The following is a 14,446-nucleotide window of genomic DNA, read 5'->3' on the forward strand; positions in this document are numbered from 1 at the left end:
ACTTTACCTGTTATTCAATACCTCGCTCCTCTTAAACTGAATATGAAGTTCTGAGGGGATTCTTGTAAACTAAATGCTTATACTTGTAAACTACCCTGTAGGTTATTCAAGCCATTCTCTCTACATAGAATTTGAATATAATTTTTGTTTTTAAAAATGGCTTTTAAATTTTATTCTTTAAAACCTTCATACATTTATACACTGTACTTCCATCCTGTCCATTCCCCCAGCACCTCCTTCCGACTCCCCCTGTGCAGGCTCCGGTCTCCCAGCCTCGTGACAGCCTGTTGACTTCTGGAATACAAGCCTGAGCCCATAGCTGCAGTCAAGCTGGGTGTTGGTGTCACACAGTAGTCATTTGATGAGCCCTTTCAGTGCATTATTTGCAATCTTTAGAAAGTAGTGACTGTATTTATTCTGTAGGATCTGTAAGGCACAGTTAGTGTGATTTGTTTTCTACATTGCTTCCCAGGGCCAAGCTATCATTCTCCTTCCGTTCTTCACCAGCCCGACAGAAGGTGGTCTAGAAAACCTAAAGCACATTCTGGAAAAGCTCATCGTTTCTAACTTCCCCATGACGTCTGATGAATTTCCCCCCGATTCCCTAAAGTACAATAATTATGTGGACTGTATGAAAAAGGTTAGTTTTATAGTGTCAACAGTAAAACAGTGCTTGAATTTTGTTATTGTTGTTGTTATATTGGGGGGAGCGTAAGTTTGGTTTTTAGAAATTTATATTAACTGGTACACAGAAACATTAAAAATTGAACATACTAATGGGATACCATGTGATGTGTAAATATAGGTGCGTAATATGGAATGTTTAAATCAGGTTAAACATACCTATCTCCTCAAACATTTATTATTTTGTTATAATGAAAAGTTTCTAGATCCCTTTTTTTCTTCTTTTTCTTTTAAAAATGTGTACTATTCATTACTCTTATCTGTGGTCACTTTACTGAGCAGTGGTACCTCAGAAGTTCTTGTATCTATATAATGATTTAGTGCCCATTGATAAATGTTTCCCTGTACTTCCTTCTCCCCAGTCTCATCATCATTTCCAGCCTCTGGTAATTACCACTCTACTCTGTGTTCATAAGTTCAGTTCTTTAGATTCCATCTGTGAGTGACATCGTTTATATTTCTGTTTTTGGAGTAACAGAGTAACGTAATTAACATAATAACATAATGTAATGATCTTTAATTTTATCTTTGCTGGTAGAGATGATAGGACCTCAGCCCCTTTCAGGATTGAGAGCCTTCTGTTGTATGTATATATATTTATATACACCACATTTTCTTATTCTTTCAATAGCTGACGGACACTTGGGTTGTTTCCATATTTTTTCTATTGGGAATAGTGCTGCAGGAATGCGCATGTCTCTATGGATTGTATTTCCTCTGGATGTACAACCTAGTAGTGGGATTTTTGGGTTGTATGGTTGTTCTCCTTTCTTTTCTGTTGCTGTAATAAGTAAAACACCTACTTATAGGCCACAGTCCATTACTCAGGGAATGCAAGGTAGAAATTCAAGGCAGGAACCTGGAAGCAAGAACCATGGTGGAACACTGCTTGCTGGCTCACTCTCTGGCTTGGCGGAGCACTGCTTGCTGGCTCACTCTCTGGCTTGGCGGAGCACTGCGTGCTGGCTCACTCTCTGGCTTGGCGGAGCACTGCGTGCTGGCTCACTCTCTGGCTTGGCGGAGCACTGCTTGCTGGCTCACTCTCTGGCTTGGTTGTTCATGCTCAGCTACTTGCTTATGCATCCCCGTCCACCTGCCCAGGGAGAGTGCCGCAGTAGAGCAAGCCTTCCTACATCAGTTAACAATCCTCCACAGACATAGCCAATCTGACGAGGACACTTTCTCTCAGATGACTTCAGGCCATTGTTTTTTCTCTTTTTTTAAATTTTTAATTGTGTTTAATTGTGACTGTACAGTTGTAACATTCTCATCTATAGTGTGGGAGTGTTCCCTTCTCTCCAGAGCTCCGCTGGCTTTGTTAAGAGTCCTGGGGTGTGGTGATGCCACTTTTGTGGTTTCGGCTTGTGTTGTCTCTAATGATTGTTGGTGTCGTGGACGCATTTGTTTGTATGTCTTCTCTGAAGAAATGTCTGCTTAGATCTGTTGCATTCTGGATCCGCTGATCATTTCCTTTATTGTACAGAACCTTTATAGTTTGATGCAGTCCCACTTGTGTGATTTTGCTTTTGTTTCCTGTGGGTTTTGTGGTATTTAATCAAACAACAACAACAAGTTTCCCATTTGAGTGTCCAGAAGCATTTTTGCTTGTATTTTGTTATATTTTTAACTGGTGCGAGGTAGAAATCTGGTTTCATTCTTAAATATGTAAATATCCAATTTCTCTAGCAGTGTATTGAAAAGAATATCTTTTCTCCAGTGTGCATTTTTAGCATCATTGTTGAGAATCTGCTGGCAGTGAATTTCAGAGTTTGCTTCTGGAATATATGCTCTGTTCCACTCGTGTGTTTTTATACTAGTATATTTTTGTCTTGGTTGCTTACTGTAGCTGTACTGAAGTCAGGTGATATAATGTCTCCTGCTTTGTTTTGGTTGTTCTTGTTGTTCTTGTTCAGAAATGGTTTTGGCTATTCAGGGTTCCTTGTCCTCCTATATAATATTTTGAATTTTATTTTTCTAGTTCTTTATTATTCAAGAAAGGGTCTCATGTAGCCTCTGCTGGTCTGGAACTTACTGTATAGCCAAGGATGACCTTAAACTTCTGGTCCTTTTGTTTCTCCTTCCTGAGTGCTAGGACTGTAGGTAAGCACCAGCATGGTTGGTTGTATGCCACGCTGGAGGTGCGTGCTAGGCAAGCACTCTGTCACTGAACTATATCTCCAGCCCCAATGCCTTTTCTAGTTCTGTGAAGAAAAGCATTTCCATTTTACTAGAGATTTTTAGATCACTTTGGATAGTGATCTTTTAACAATATTGTTTTCTTTTAATCTGTAAACTTCTTTGTGTCCTTTTCAATTTTTTCATCAATGTTTTACTATTTTCATTGTAGAGCTCTTCCATTCCATTGGTTAAATTTATCCCTAGGTATTTTGTTTTAATTTTTGTAGCTATAATGAGTGTGATTTGTTTCTTTATACTTCACATAGTCCACATTGGCTTCTAGTGGTACTGCAGACTTTTGTAGATTTTGTGTCCTGAAATTTTGCCAAATTATCAGTTAAAATAAGTGTTTTTGTCTAGTCTTTTTGGGTTTTCCATATGTAAAGCCATGTCATTTGCAAATGATGACAGTTTAATTTTTTCTTTTCCTATGTGTATGTCTTATATCCCTTCTTTTGCCTTGTTGCTATGGCTTGGACTTGAAACACTGTGTGGAAGAGGTAGAAGTATGCATACTTTGTCTGTTTTCAGTCTTAGAGAGCGTTAGAAGTTAAATGTGAATGTTTCCCATAGGCTTACATCATCCCTAGCTGGTGATGGTTATAGAATCTTTAGGAGGTTGGGCATAGCCAGAGGAACTGCATAGCTGGGAGGCATGCCTTCTGGGTAATAGACTGACCTCAGTTTCAAATTAGTCTCCCTCAAACATACATTGTTACAGCCATTACTGGTTCCTACCACCCTTCCTTGACTACTGTAAGGGATTGTGTTTCTTCATCTGTGAACTGTAGTTCATGGTTCCTCTCTTAAGTTGCTACACGTAGGTATTTTATCACAGTAATGACAGAAATAACACAGAAAAAGTTTTCAACTTTTCCTCTTTCTATGTAATGTTAGCTTCTGGTGTATTATAAATCATCTTTAATATGTTGACGTATATTCCTTGTATACGTCATTTATTTGGAGTTCTTAATGAAAGGATATTGAGTTTTGTGACATGCCTTTTCTGAATCATTGAGATAACAATATGATTTTCTTCTTTTGATGTGGTGTCTTAAATTTATTGGTTTGTATAAATTGAACCACCCTTGCATTGTTAGCACAAATCCCACTTAATTATGATGAATCGTCTTTTTAACTCACAAGAACAAGCTGAAGCATGTTTTCCATAGAGGTATATAAACTATAACAATGGGCAGCTGTAATGAACAATCTAAAGTAAACTCGCTCCTGTCTGCTCCACCTAGGAGGATATTGAAGACACATTCTAAGAACAATTTCATCTTTTTGAAGGAACTGAGGTCATGTCTTGTTTTCTTGGAGCTTTCTCACAAGCGCTCAGAATTCCCTTGCACAACTATTCATGGACTGTGTTTTGTCAGTGTTTATCAAGAATATTGACGTGATTTTTGTTACATTTCTTGAGAGAGTAAAAGATGCAGACTCAGAGAAGTGCTCTAATACAGTACAGTTCTGTAAACCTCGTACATAATCCAGTTATTTGCAATTCATTTTCAGTTCAATTTTTAAAACTGAAACATATACATAAAATTGATTGCGTAATAAAGTCTGTACTCAATGTTTCTTTACATTTACTTGTTTATTGGGGAAGCTCTTGTGTGCCCTAGTTCAAGCGTGGAAGTCAGAGGACAACTTGCCAGAGTCAGTTCTCTCCTCCCATGTGGGTCGTCAGTAATGCTGAGCTCTGTCAGACTCTTTGTAAAGCTTAATGATGTGTACATTATTAATCAAAATTAGCTAAGAATTAAAGTACTACTTTTTTCCATTTTCTGAAAGTAGTGATTGTTTGAAGCATATTCAATGGTTATTAGAGATATTGTCAATATACAGGTTTAAAAATCCCCGGATATATGATTTTTTAGCTGAGTCTTGGTTGCTAACCTGATGCAGTCAGGTGCCTGATGACCTGATTTTTGTTCACATAGTTCCCAGCTTATCTCCTATTGGGGCTACAGCTGTTACACTTCGTTTAATTTTTGGCTAACAAAGGGGAAGAAAGAATGTTGTATAACAGACTTTTCTTGGGGGAGACACAACACACACATCTATTCTCCCCAAATAGGGAACCCACAGTAAACCAAAGTATAGATAGCTCCAAAATCCAATCTGGTGAGCCAATGAGTTTTGTTAGGGCTGCTTACAGGAATAAGTATTTTCAGTATTTACAGGAGCAGAAATGACTCGAAGACAGCTTCCTTACCAAAGCCCACAGCAGCGTGGGTGACAGCCCACAGCAGCGTGGGATCTGGAGCACACTCCAGCTAACCAGGCTGAAGAGTGTCTTTCCCCAGTGGCTCAGTCAGTCTGAACTCTTGCAGGCAGCTCAGCTGGTCTTTGTCTTTTCTAGGCAGTTGGGTTGGTCTCTGCTTTTTTATCAGTTTCAGGGATTTCTTCAAGCTATTTTGAGATATCTACTTTCTGTGATAATGAAGATTTCTGCATAGAATGTTTCTATCTCAGAGGAAACTGCTATATAACCGAAGGATACAGCAAATCTCCCTGACGCTAAGGTACAAGGCAAGGCTTGCACATGTAGTTTCTATTTTAGTGATATGTTAACTGCCACGTGCAGGCAAGGATGCAATATCAGTTTAGTCTTGGACCCATCTGTATTCAACTGAATTTTATGGGTTATGACAATGAAAGAAAACAAGAGAATAATGACTATTGATCCACATATTACAGAATTATTTTCAAACCTCTTAGAAACAGAGCAAGGAAAGGACATAACACATACACACAGGGATGGGAACAAGCTCCCCCTTCATTAACAACACACACACACACACACACACACACACACACACACACACACACACACGTTGGGTGGTTGTACCAGAGGGGTACATCTTGTTCTTCATGCTCTTCTTGTATAATAATATTTTTGTTTACCCTCCAGTGAGAAGCAAGTATGACTTTCTTCTCCTTGACTCTGAGTTTGACTCAGACATGCTCACCTAAAGGAAAGAATACAGTGGAAAAGGGCTGCTGTGTGGTGACTGGCTATAAAAGACATTACAGCTTACTTTGGAGTCCACCATGGGACTCAGATTACCCCGCTGAAAGGTCACAAGGCAGGTCACCGGAAGGCAAACTTAACAAACAGCATCCACCCATATAGATTATCCTTTTCATACATTTTTCTTTTTTCTTTAATTTAACGTAATTTTTTTGGTTTTTTGAGACAGGGTTTTCTGTATAACAGCCCTGACTATTCTGAATTTTTCTTTGTAGACCAGGCTGGTCTCAAACTCACAGAGATCTGCCTGTCTCTGCCTCCCCAGTGCTGGTATTAAAGGTGTGTGCCACCATGCCCGGCTTCATATATTTTTCTAAAGATAGAATTGAAGTAACTATGAAATAAATATTCAAATAGCCAACTACTTCATATATTCATCACTAGGGAGCATTTTGTTATACTTATATACAAGTATATATTTCTGGGTTTATGTTTGTTTTTTCTGAAACATTAGTTAGTTTCAAACACACAGTGATTTATCCCTAAATAGTTTGGTATACATGCCTTAAGAATAAGATATAGCTGGGCAGTGGTGGTGCACGCCTTTAGTCCCAGCACTCGGGAGGCAGAGGCAGGTGGGTTCCTGTGAGTTCGAGGCCAGCCTGGTCTACAAAGCGAGTCCAGGACAGCCAAGGCTACACAGAGAGATCCTGTCTGAAAAACCAAAAAGAAAAAAAAAAGGTACAATATTGTCTTCATAGGTAAAATAGCTAATAATTCTCTTGAATTAGTCTATGATCTAGGCTACATTCACATTTTTCCAAATTCCCTATGGATAGATAACACCCTAAAAAAAGAAAAGAAAAGGAAGGAAGGAAGGAAAGAAGGAAGGAAGGAAGGGAAATGCACATAGCCTCTCAGTGACTGTACTGAACTGTCAGTCCCTCAGTCTACTTCGTCTCTTCTCCGTTTTGTCCTCCATGACATTAGGTTTTTGGAAAAAACAGGAAATTTTTCTTAGGACCATCTCCTGTTTGTGTGGTTGTTTCCTTGTGTGTTCTAGGCTGTTTGTTTAGTCTGTCCCTTTATGCTTTTGCTCCCTAATGGAGAAGTTGGATAGCCATGAGCTTCCGGTTACCCTTGGCAACAGATGAAGCAGGAAGCAGATCTTTTTAGGTTATTCCATGGTAGTGACCTCAAGTCTGATTATGTTGAAAGTCTGTTAAGTATCCTATTCTCCAACAGTCCAAATATTCTGTTTTTGTTTGTTTGTTTTTGTTGTTTGTTTTGCAGTATTGAGAATTGAACTTGAACCTCACACATCCTAGGCAAATACCCTACATCTATACATCAGCAGCCCTGGCATTTAATGCTAGTGGTTTTAGCGGAAAAGTGCAGCATGGTGAGAAGTATTGCTTGGCCACCAACTTTGAAACACTGTTTGGCCACTAATTCTTAGTCACAGAGCTAGGAGGCAGGCCAGGGTCAGGGATTCAAGGTGGGCAGCACAACAGAAAATAATCCACTTTAAATACTAAACTACTATTGGGATATATTTAGCTTACTGCTAGAGTGCTTGCCTAGCTTTGAGTTCCATAACCAGGGCTCCTACTCTCCCTCCTCCATAGATATGAACTTACAGGAAAAAAAGGGGGGGGTGCTGGAGAGATGGCTCAGAGGTTAAGCGTACTAGCTGCTCTTCCAAAGGTCCTGAGTTCAATTCCCAGCACCCACATGGTGGTTCACAACCATCTATAATGAGAACTGGTGCCCTCTTCTAGCATGCGGGCACACATGGGGGGAGAGTACTGTACAAATAGTAAATAAATAAATCTTAAAAAAAAAAAAAAAAGAGCTCATAGAGAACAGTGATTAAAGGGATGAATAAATGACAAAGAAACTACAGAAATAGTTTCAGAGGTAAAGAAATGTATCTTTGCACTAGGACAAGTAGGAGATTGTGGAAATTATATATGAAAAGGAAAATTTAAGTCACAATTTCCCTGTTTCTGAAGATAATATTGAAGCTATGTCTTAGAATCTAAATGTAGAACATGTAGACATTGGGAGAGAGAATGAGAGAGAATGACAAAAAAAATAGTAACATTTAAAAATTTCATGTGAAATTATTACATTTTTTCTTTTTTTACATTTTTTCTTAATTAAAACTTTTTACGTCTATTTATTTTTATGCGTGTCTCCGCGTGTGTATGTGAGCGTGTGTGTGTGTGTGTGTGAGTATAAGTATGTGTGTAAGTGTGTGCCATTTCAAGCCTGTGGAAAATCAGAGGGCAACTTTCCAGAGGCCGTTCCTTCTTTTCCAACATGGAAGTCTGAACGCAGGGTTTGTTTGATACTTGACAGCAAGTACCTTTACCTGCTAAACCATCCTGTTACACCCTTTCTCTATTTTTAAAATTCAAGTTACTAGACTGCACTGGTGGTACATGTGCCCTTGAGAGGCACCTGCATGAGGACCAGGTGTTCATAACCTGCAGCTGCATAGTTAAGTTGGTGGCCACCCTGGGCTACATTAGATTTAGTTTCAATTAAAAAAAAAAAAGAACTAGAAACATAGTTTTGCAATTAAGAGCATTTATTGCTCTTGGAGAGGGTCTGATTTCAATTCCTAGCACCCACAGCTGTCCGTTCTTCCAGCTCCAGGGGCTCCAATCCCTCTTCTGACCTTCTTGGGTACCAGGAATGTATGTGGTGGGCAAATTTCAAATGTCAGAGCTACAAAAATTTTGATGATGCCAATAATGGGTTTCCTTTGTTGTTCTGTTCTACTTTTAGTTTCTAGATGCGTTGGAATTATCTCAGAGTCCTATGTTGTTTCAGTTGATGACAGAGATTCTTTGTCGGGAACAGCAACATATTATGGAAGAATTGTTTCAAATTACTTTCCAAAGGATTGCTAGGCGGTGAGTTATTTTAATATGGGGTTCCCTAGAGTCATATGCATGCTATTTTTGGAGTGGGCACATTATCTTCTTTGTTTCAAAACAAACAAAAGAATACATGAGGGACAGTGGTTCTCATGGCTTACTGCTGTATTTAAAAACATTTCTCCATAACAGACTTTTCTTAAATTTCAAATCTCATTAATACTTAAGAAATAACTCGACTCCTGATAGAAGAGACGACATAATTTTCCCAGTTTTATTCCCCACATTGCTGTTTTTCTTATTGCTGTTATAGTATTACTTTTCTTTTAAGTTAAGTGTGTGTGTATATTTGCACCCATATACTTGTGGAGCTCAGACAACAACCCAGTCAACCCTTTCTTCTGTCCTGTGGACCCTGGGGCTCACACTCGGGTTTCAGGCGTTGGTGAATGCCTTACCTGTTGGTCCATCTCAAATTCCTCTTGCTATATTTTAACTCATCTCTCGGCCCTTTGCATTTCACCTTTAAGTCTTGCTACATGTCTGAAGTCATCATTTTAATGACTAGTATTACCAGCTCAATACAGTTCTTACAACTCCACGTTCAGATTTTAGTTGGACTTTTATCTCCACAGCAGTCTCCAGTACATAAAGAGCCCAGACACTCTCTATGTAGTGCCCTTATTCTGGATAAACCTGATTCTTTCCTCTTCTTTTTGCTTAACTACTCATTCAGCTCCTGTGCTTCCTTCCTGTATGTGGAAAGTCTAAATAAAAATTGAGGTAGGCCTGAGAGATGGATTGGCTGCTCTTCCAGAGAACCCCGGTTCAATTCCCAGCATCCACATGGCACTTTACAACCGTCTGTACCTCCAGTTCCAGGGGACCTGACAGATACGACATCGATAGATCACACAGACATGAATGCAAGCAAAACGGCACTGCACTTTTTTTCTCCTTCTTAAAGAAAAGCTAAGTTAGATTCAAGTTCAGATTTTGGCAGGACTGCTTCTTGAGGCTTAGAGCTCCTGGAGTGAGCTACATGTCGTTTAGCTATGCGTGGTCCACTGTCCTCTTCCCATTGGTTTCAGCATCACGGTGATGCTCTGAATGAGTTACAGCATTAGAAGTTACACACAGCCATTTGTTTGTTTCTCCACACTTACAGCTTTAGTGGTAGAGTTACACCGTGATGACAAGTGTGGCTTCACAAGCAGAACAGTTTTATTAACTGTTAGTTATTATTTATTAACTAGTTAGTAGTGCATGCCCTTTACAGAAGCACCCAAGAGACAGAGGCAGGGGAATCACAAGTCAGGGCCATCCTGTGGTGCCTGAGCCGTGTGAGAGTTTTGCCTTTTTAAAAAGGTATTTTGGAGCAATACAATGAGGAAAAATGAAGCACAATTGTCTGATTTTTGTAAAAAATGGTATTAATTCATTGATTTTTTTTTTATATATATATTTTGATCATACTCACCTCCAACTCCTCTAACTAGCTCCTCTTGGATTCACACAGATGCGCCCCCCTCCCCCAGTCCAACAGTATGCCGTCCCCCCTTTTTTTTAATCAAGCCACTTATTCAAATTTATTCTGCAATATTTATTTCTGGGTGTCAGAGCATCCATTGAAGTGTAGTCAACCCACCAGAAGCTCCACTCTTAACTGTCTCTTCCTCCTAGAGAAGTCAGCAGCTGTCCATAGCTCCTCAGTGAGAGGTGGGAGCTCGTGAACCCCTTCCCATGACGTGATAGAATGTTGGCAGGCTTCCTCAGATCTTGTGTAGGAAAACTCCTGCAGCTGCTGTGAGTTCATGAGTTAGCAGTCTTTGTGTCCAGAAAATGTGGTTTTGATCTAGTCCCTCCATGACTCTGGCTCTGACATCTTTCTGCCTCTTCTGAGAGGCTCCCTGAGCCTGGCGGCAGGGGTAGAGGGGTCATATAGATGTCCCGTTTGTGGCGAAGCCACTCCTCAGGTACTACTGCCTGCGTTTTGATTCTGTGTTAACCACCATCTACTGCGCAAAGAGGTGTACATACTGATTTTTAAAGTAAGTAGTTTAATGCTATGACTAAATGTAACAATAAATTTTAGTTAGCATTGAAGTACGTTGAATTTGTATATATACTTTTAAATTAAGAGCTACATTATAGATTTGGCAAGATTGGCTCAGCAGGTAAAAGTACCTACCAGCAAGTGGTAACCTGAGTTCAGTCCCAGGCCCCATGTGGTAGAAGTGGAGAACTGGTTCCCATTATTTGTCCTGGGACCATGTTTGCTGTAACACACACACACACACACACACACACACACACACACACACACATTTTACGTATCATTGCTTCAACCATTGTCTTAGTTATTCTTCTGTTGCAGTGTGTGGGGGGGTGGATGATAGATAGATAGATAGTTAGATAGATAGATAGATAGATAGATAGATAGATAGATATAGATAGATAGATAGGCAGGCAGGCAGGCAGGCAGGCAGTGCATATGCCACAGTGTATAGGTGGAGATCAGAGGAGAGCTTTTAGGAGTCCTCTTCCATCATGTGGGTCCCATGGACTGGACTCAGGTCCTCAGGCTGAGAGACAGGAATCCCTACCCACTGAGCCATTTTGCCAGCCACACACAAATAATTCTTAAAACATTTAAAGGACTGAAACATACAAAGTATATTCTTTGACCACAGTGACATTAAGTTAGAAATCAGCAATCGATGGAAATTTGGGACGTCTAAATGTATTTCTCAGTAGCTAATTAATTCCCTATTTCTAAAATCATTAGGATAAACAAGAAATTATAAGGGAGGTCAGGTAGTATTTCTATCTAAGCCAAAATTAAAAATTAAAAAAAAAAAAAGCTGGGGTGTGAGATGAAGCTGAAGCAGGTTTAAAGAGAAGTTTGTATCTTTTAATGACTTGAGGGACAAAAAAAAAAAAGATAATTTTGTAATCTAAAACTTTCTTACATGAATAATAAACAGCTTCACACAAACAAATCCCTGAGCCAAAAAGCCTCAATATTGAACTTTATCAAATATATTGAATACTTCATACTGTATATTTAATAAACTAACTCAAAACTAAAACTGGGAATTTCAAAGCTCATTCTCTGGACCATACACAGCAGTGACATGTGAGTCGCTGCTCTCACTGCCATGCGTGTGTGGAGTCGCTGCTCTCACTGCCATGCGTGTGTGGAGTCGCTGCTCTCACTGCCATGCGTGTGTGGAGTCGCTGCTCTCACTGCCATGCGTGTGTGGAGTCGCTGCTCTCACTGCCATGCGTGTGTGGAGTCGCTGCTTTCACTGCCATGCGTGTGTGGAGTCGCTGCTCTCACTGCCATGTGTGTTTCGGGGACCAGATCAGGTTGACAGGATTGACAGCAAGCACATCACTCACCAAACCATCAAAAAATGCCAGTCAGAGCAATTTGATAAAATCCAATACTCATTTCTGGCAAAGTCATCTGTGTAAAGACAGCAGTGAACAAATATTTAATCCTAAAAGCCCGGATGCCTTCCTCCTGTGGTTGGGAACAAGACATGTATTTGTGTCTTCTTTGCTCAGATTCAGCATAATCCCGGAGGTTCTAAAAGTACAGGCAAGCAGGAAAAGGATTTAAAGGACAAATGAATTTTTAACTATTAACTTTTTTATATTCCCTTTAATTATATTTAAACTTCTCTTACTTTTTCCCCTTCCTTTTTATTTCTCCTTTATTTTAACAATTTAAAACAACACATTTTCTCTTCTTTTCTTAAAACGTATATCCGACTGCTTTTCTTTTTTTAATATTTGAGTTTATAATATAACTAGAGTATTTCTCCCTGCCCCTTTCTTCCTTCCAAACCCTAACATTATCCCACCTTGCTCTCTTTCAAATGCGTGGTCTCTTCTTTCACTAATTATTATTGCATGCATATATACATATACATATCTATTCCTAAATATAGTCTGCACAGTCCATGTAGTGCCACTTGTATGGATACGGGATAACGCATTGGTGTGCTCTTCCCTGGGGAAGATTGTTTCTCTTGCTCTCAGTGTTCCTGAGTTGTCTGTAGTTCTTGGTGTAGTGTGGAGGCCTTGTGGGCTTTTCCCACCCACTACTGCATGTGAGTTGGTGTTATCCTTGTTCAGCTCAGGTTTGGGTGGTCATGTTGGTGAGATTTTGTGGGTACAGCTTCTGACTTTACTAGGAGGTATAATCTCACAGCACACTCTCTCTTCTTCCTTCTCAATAACACCGTCACAATTCAGTTGCTTTATTCTACAATATATAAAATGTACTTTTCCATTGCTGCAGAAAAACACTGACTTAAAGATACTTTCAGGAAGAGTTTATTTGTGTTATACTTTCAGGTCCCAGTCTATCATTGAGGTAATTCAGGGCAGAAAATCAGGCAGGAGCTTGGAGCAGCTGCCTCACTCCCAGGCACATGCTTAGCTGCTTCTTATATGAGCCAAGATCATCTGCCCAGGGAGTGGTGTTGCCCACAGTGGGCTGAGTCCTCCATCAGTTAGCAGTTCAGACAGCGCCCCACGCCATACCCACAGGTGGACCAACGCAATTCCTCACTGAAGGCTTTTCTCTTAGGCGACTCTAGGCTGTGCAAGGTGACAATTCTAACTAGGACACCAGCGCTAGAGGTAGATGAAATTTTCATTGTAGTTTTCAGTGACCTAAGAGTATACTCTGAGAAGATACAGTCAATCATGTTTCCCCAATTTGTATGTGGTAATTAACATCAATTAGGAATGCTTTTATCTTAAAACTTTAGAATTAATAAATAAGTAAAAACTTTACAATTGCCTTTTTATACCTTTTTCTTTTTTCAATTTGTTTTTATTTGTTATTGTTGTGTATGTGTGGGTGCAGTATACTTGTGTCCCTGTGCTTGTGTGGAAGTCAAAATACAGGTTTTTGACTCTGTTCCCTCTTTCCACTGTGCACTATGGGGGATCCTTCGTTACTTTGTAATTAGTAGTCACTGGAGTATACAAAATACATGTTCAACACGTGTCACTTTATCTCCTTTTCTTAGGAGTCCATATGTCACACAATTAAACCTTCTGGAAAGTGTATACACAATGTTCCGGAAGGATGACCTGCCTTCAAATGTCACTCGCCAGGCATTTGTAGATCGCTCTCTCCTCACCATATTGGGTCACTGTGACTTGGACACACTGAAAGAGTTCTTTAACAGAATTGTGGTGGAAGCCATTGATGTATTGAAGTCCAGATTTACAAAGGTATATCTTACACAGTAGTCAAGAGATTGGTTGGCACTGTGTGTGTAGCAGATGGACTCTTGTTCAAGGAGCATCTCTTTTGCATCCATTAGCAATCTGGCCACAGGGATCCACTTTCCTATAGCAAGTGACTGGCAACACGGTGGCTTAGGTCTGTGTTCAGTTACACCAGGTCAGAATCATGTTCGCAGGCCACACTCTTTCCTTGTTCTCCCAGGCCACGCCAGTTTCTGACATCCCTAGGTCTGAGCCTGTTTCTCTTCCCCGGTATCATGTTGCCCTTTCTTGTCTGTCACTTGCATATGACGTGATTTAGGGCCCACTTGGTAAATCCAGTCTAGCCACCCTGCCTCGATATATTCAACTTAATAATGACTGTAGGGCCCCTTTGGTTATATGAAAAGTTTACTTCTAAGTACTGGGCATCATCTGGACAACTTAGTTCAGTCATGGTGGG

At 39.9% G+C, this 14,446-nt stretch overlaps 1 protein-coding gene across 1 annotated transcript in view; it reads left to right on the forward strand.

Annotated features, from left to right (window-relative positions):
* Positions 1-14,446, forward strand: part of Prkdc (protein kinase, DNA-activated, catalytic subunit) — a 181,501-nt gene that overhangs the window by 76,423 nt on the left and 90,632 nt on the right. The window contains exons 39-41 of the mRNA XM_051150565.1: positions 473-640; positions 8,639-8,766; positions 13,782-13,989. Of these exons, the coding sequence (XP_051006522.1) occupies positions 473-640; positions 8,639-8,766; positions 13,782-13,989 (504 nt within the window). The remainder of the gene's footprint in view (positions 1-472; positions 641-8,638; positions 8,767-13,781; positions 13,990-14,446) is intronic.

The sequence above is a fragment of the Acomys russatus genome, chromosome 8 (assembly GCF_903995435.1).
Source record: "Acomys russatus chromosome 8, mAcoRus1.1, whole genome shotgun sequence".
Classification (NCBI taxonomy): domain Eukaryota; kingdom Metazoa; phylum Chordata; class Mammalia; order Rodentia; family Muridae; genus Acomys; species Acomys russatus.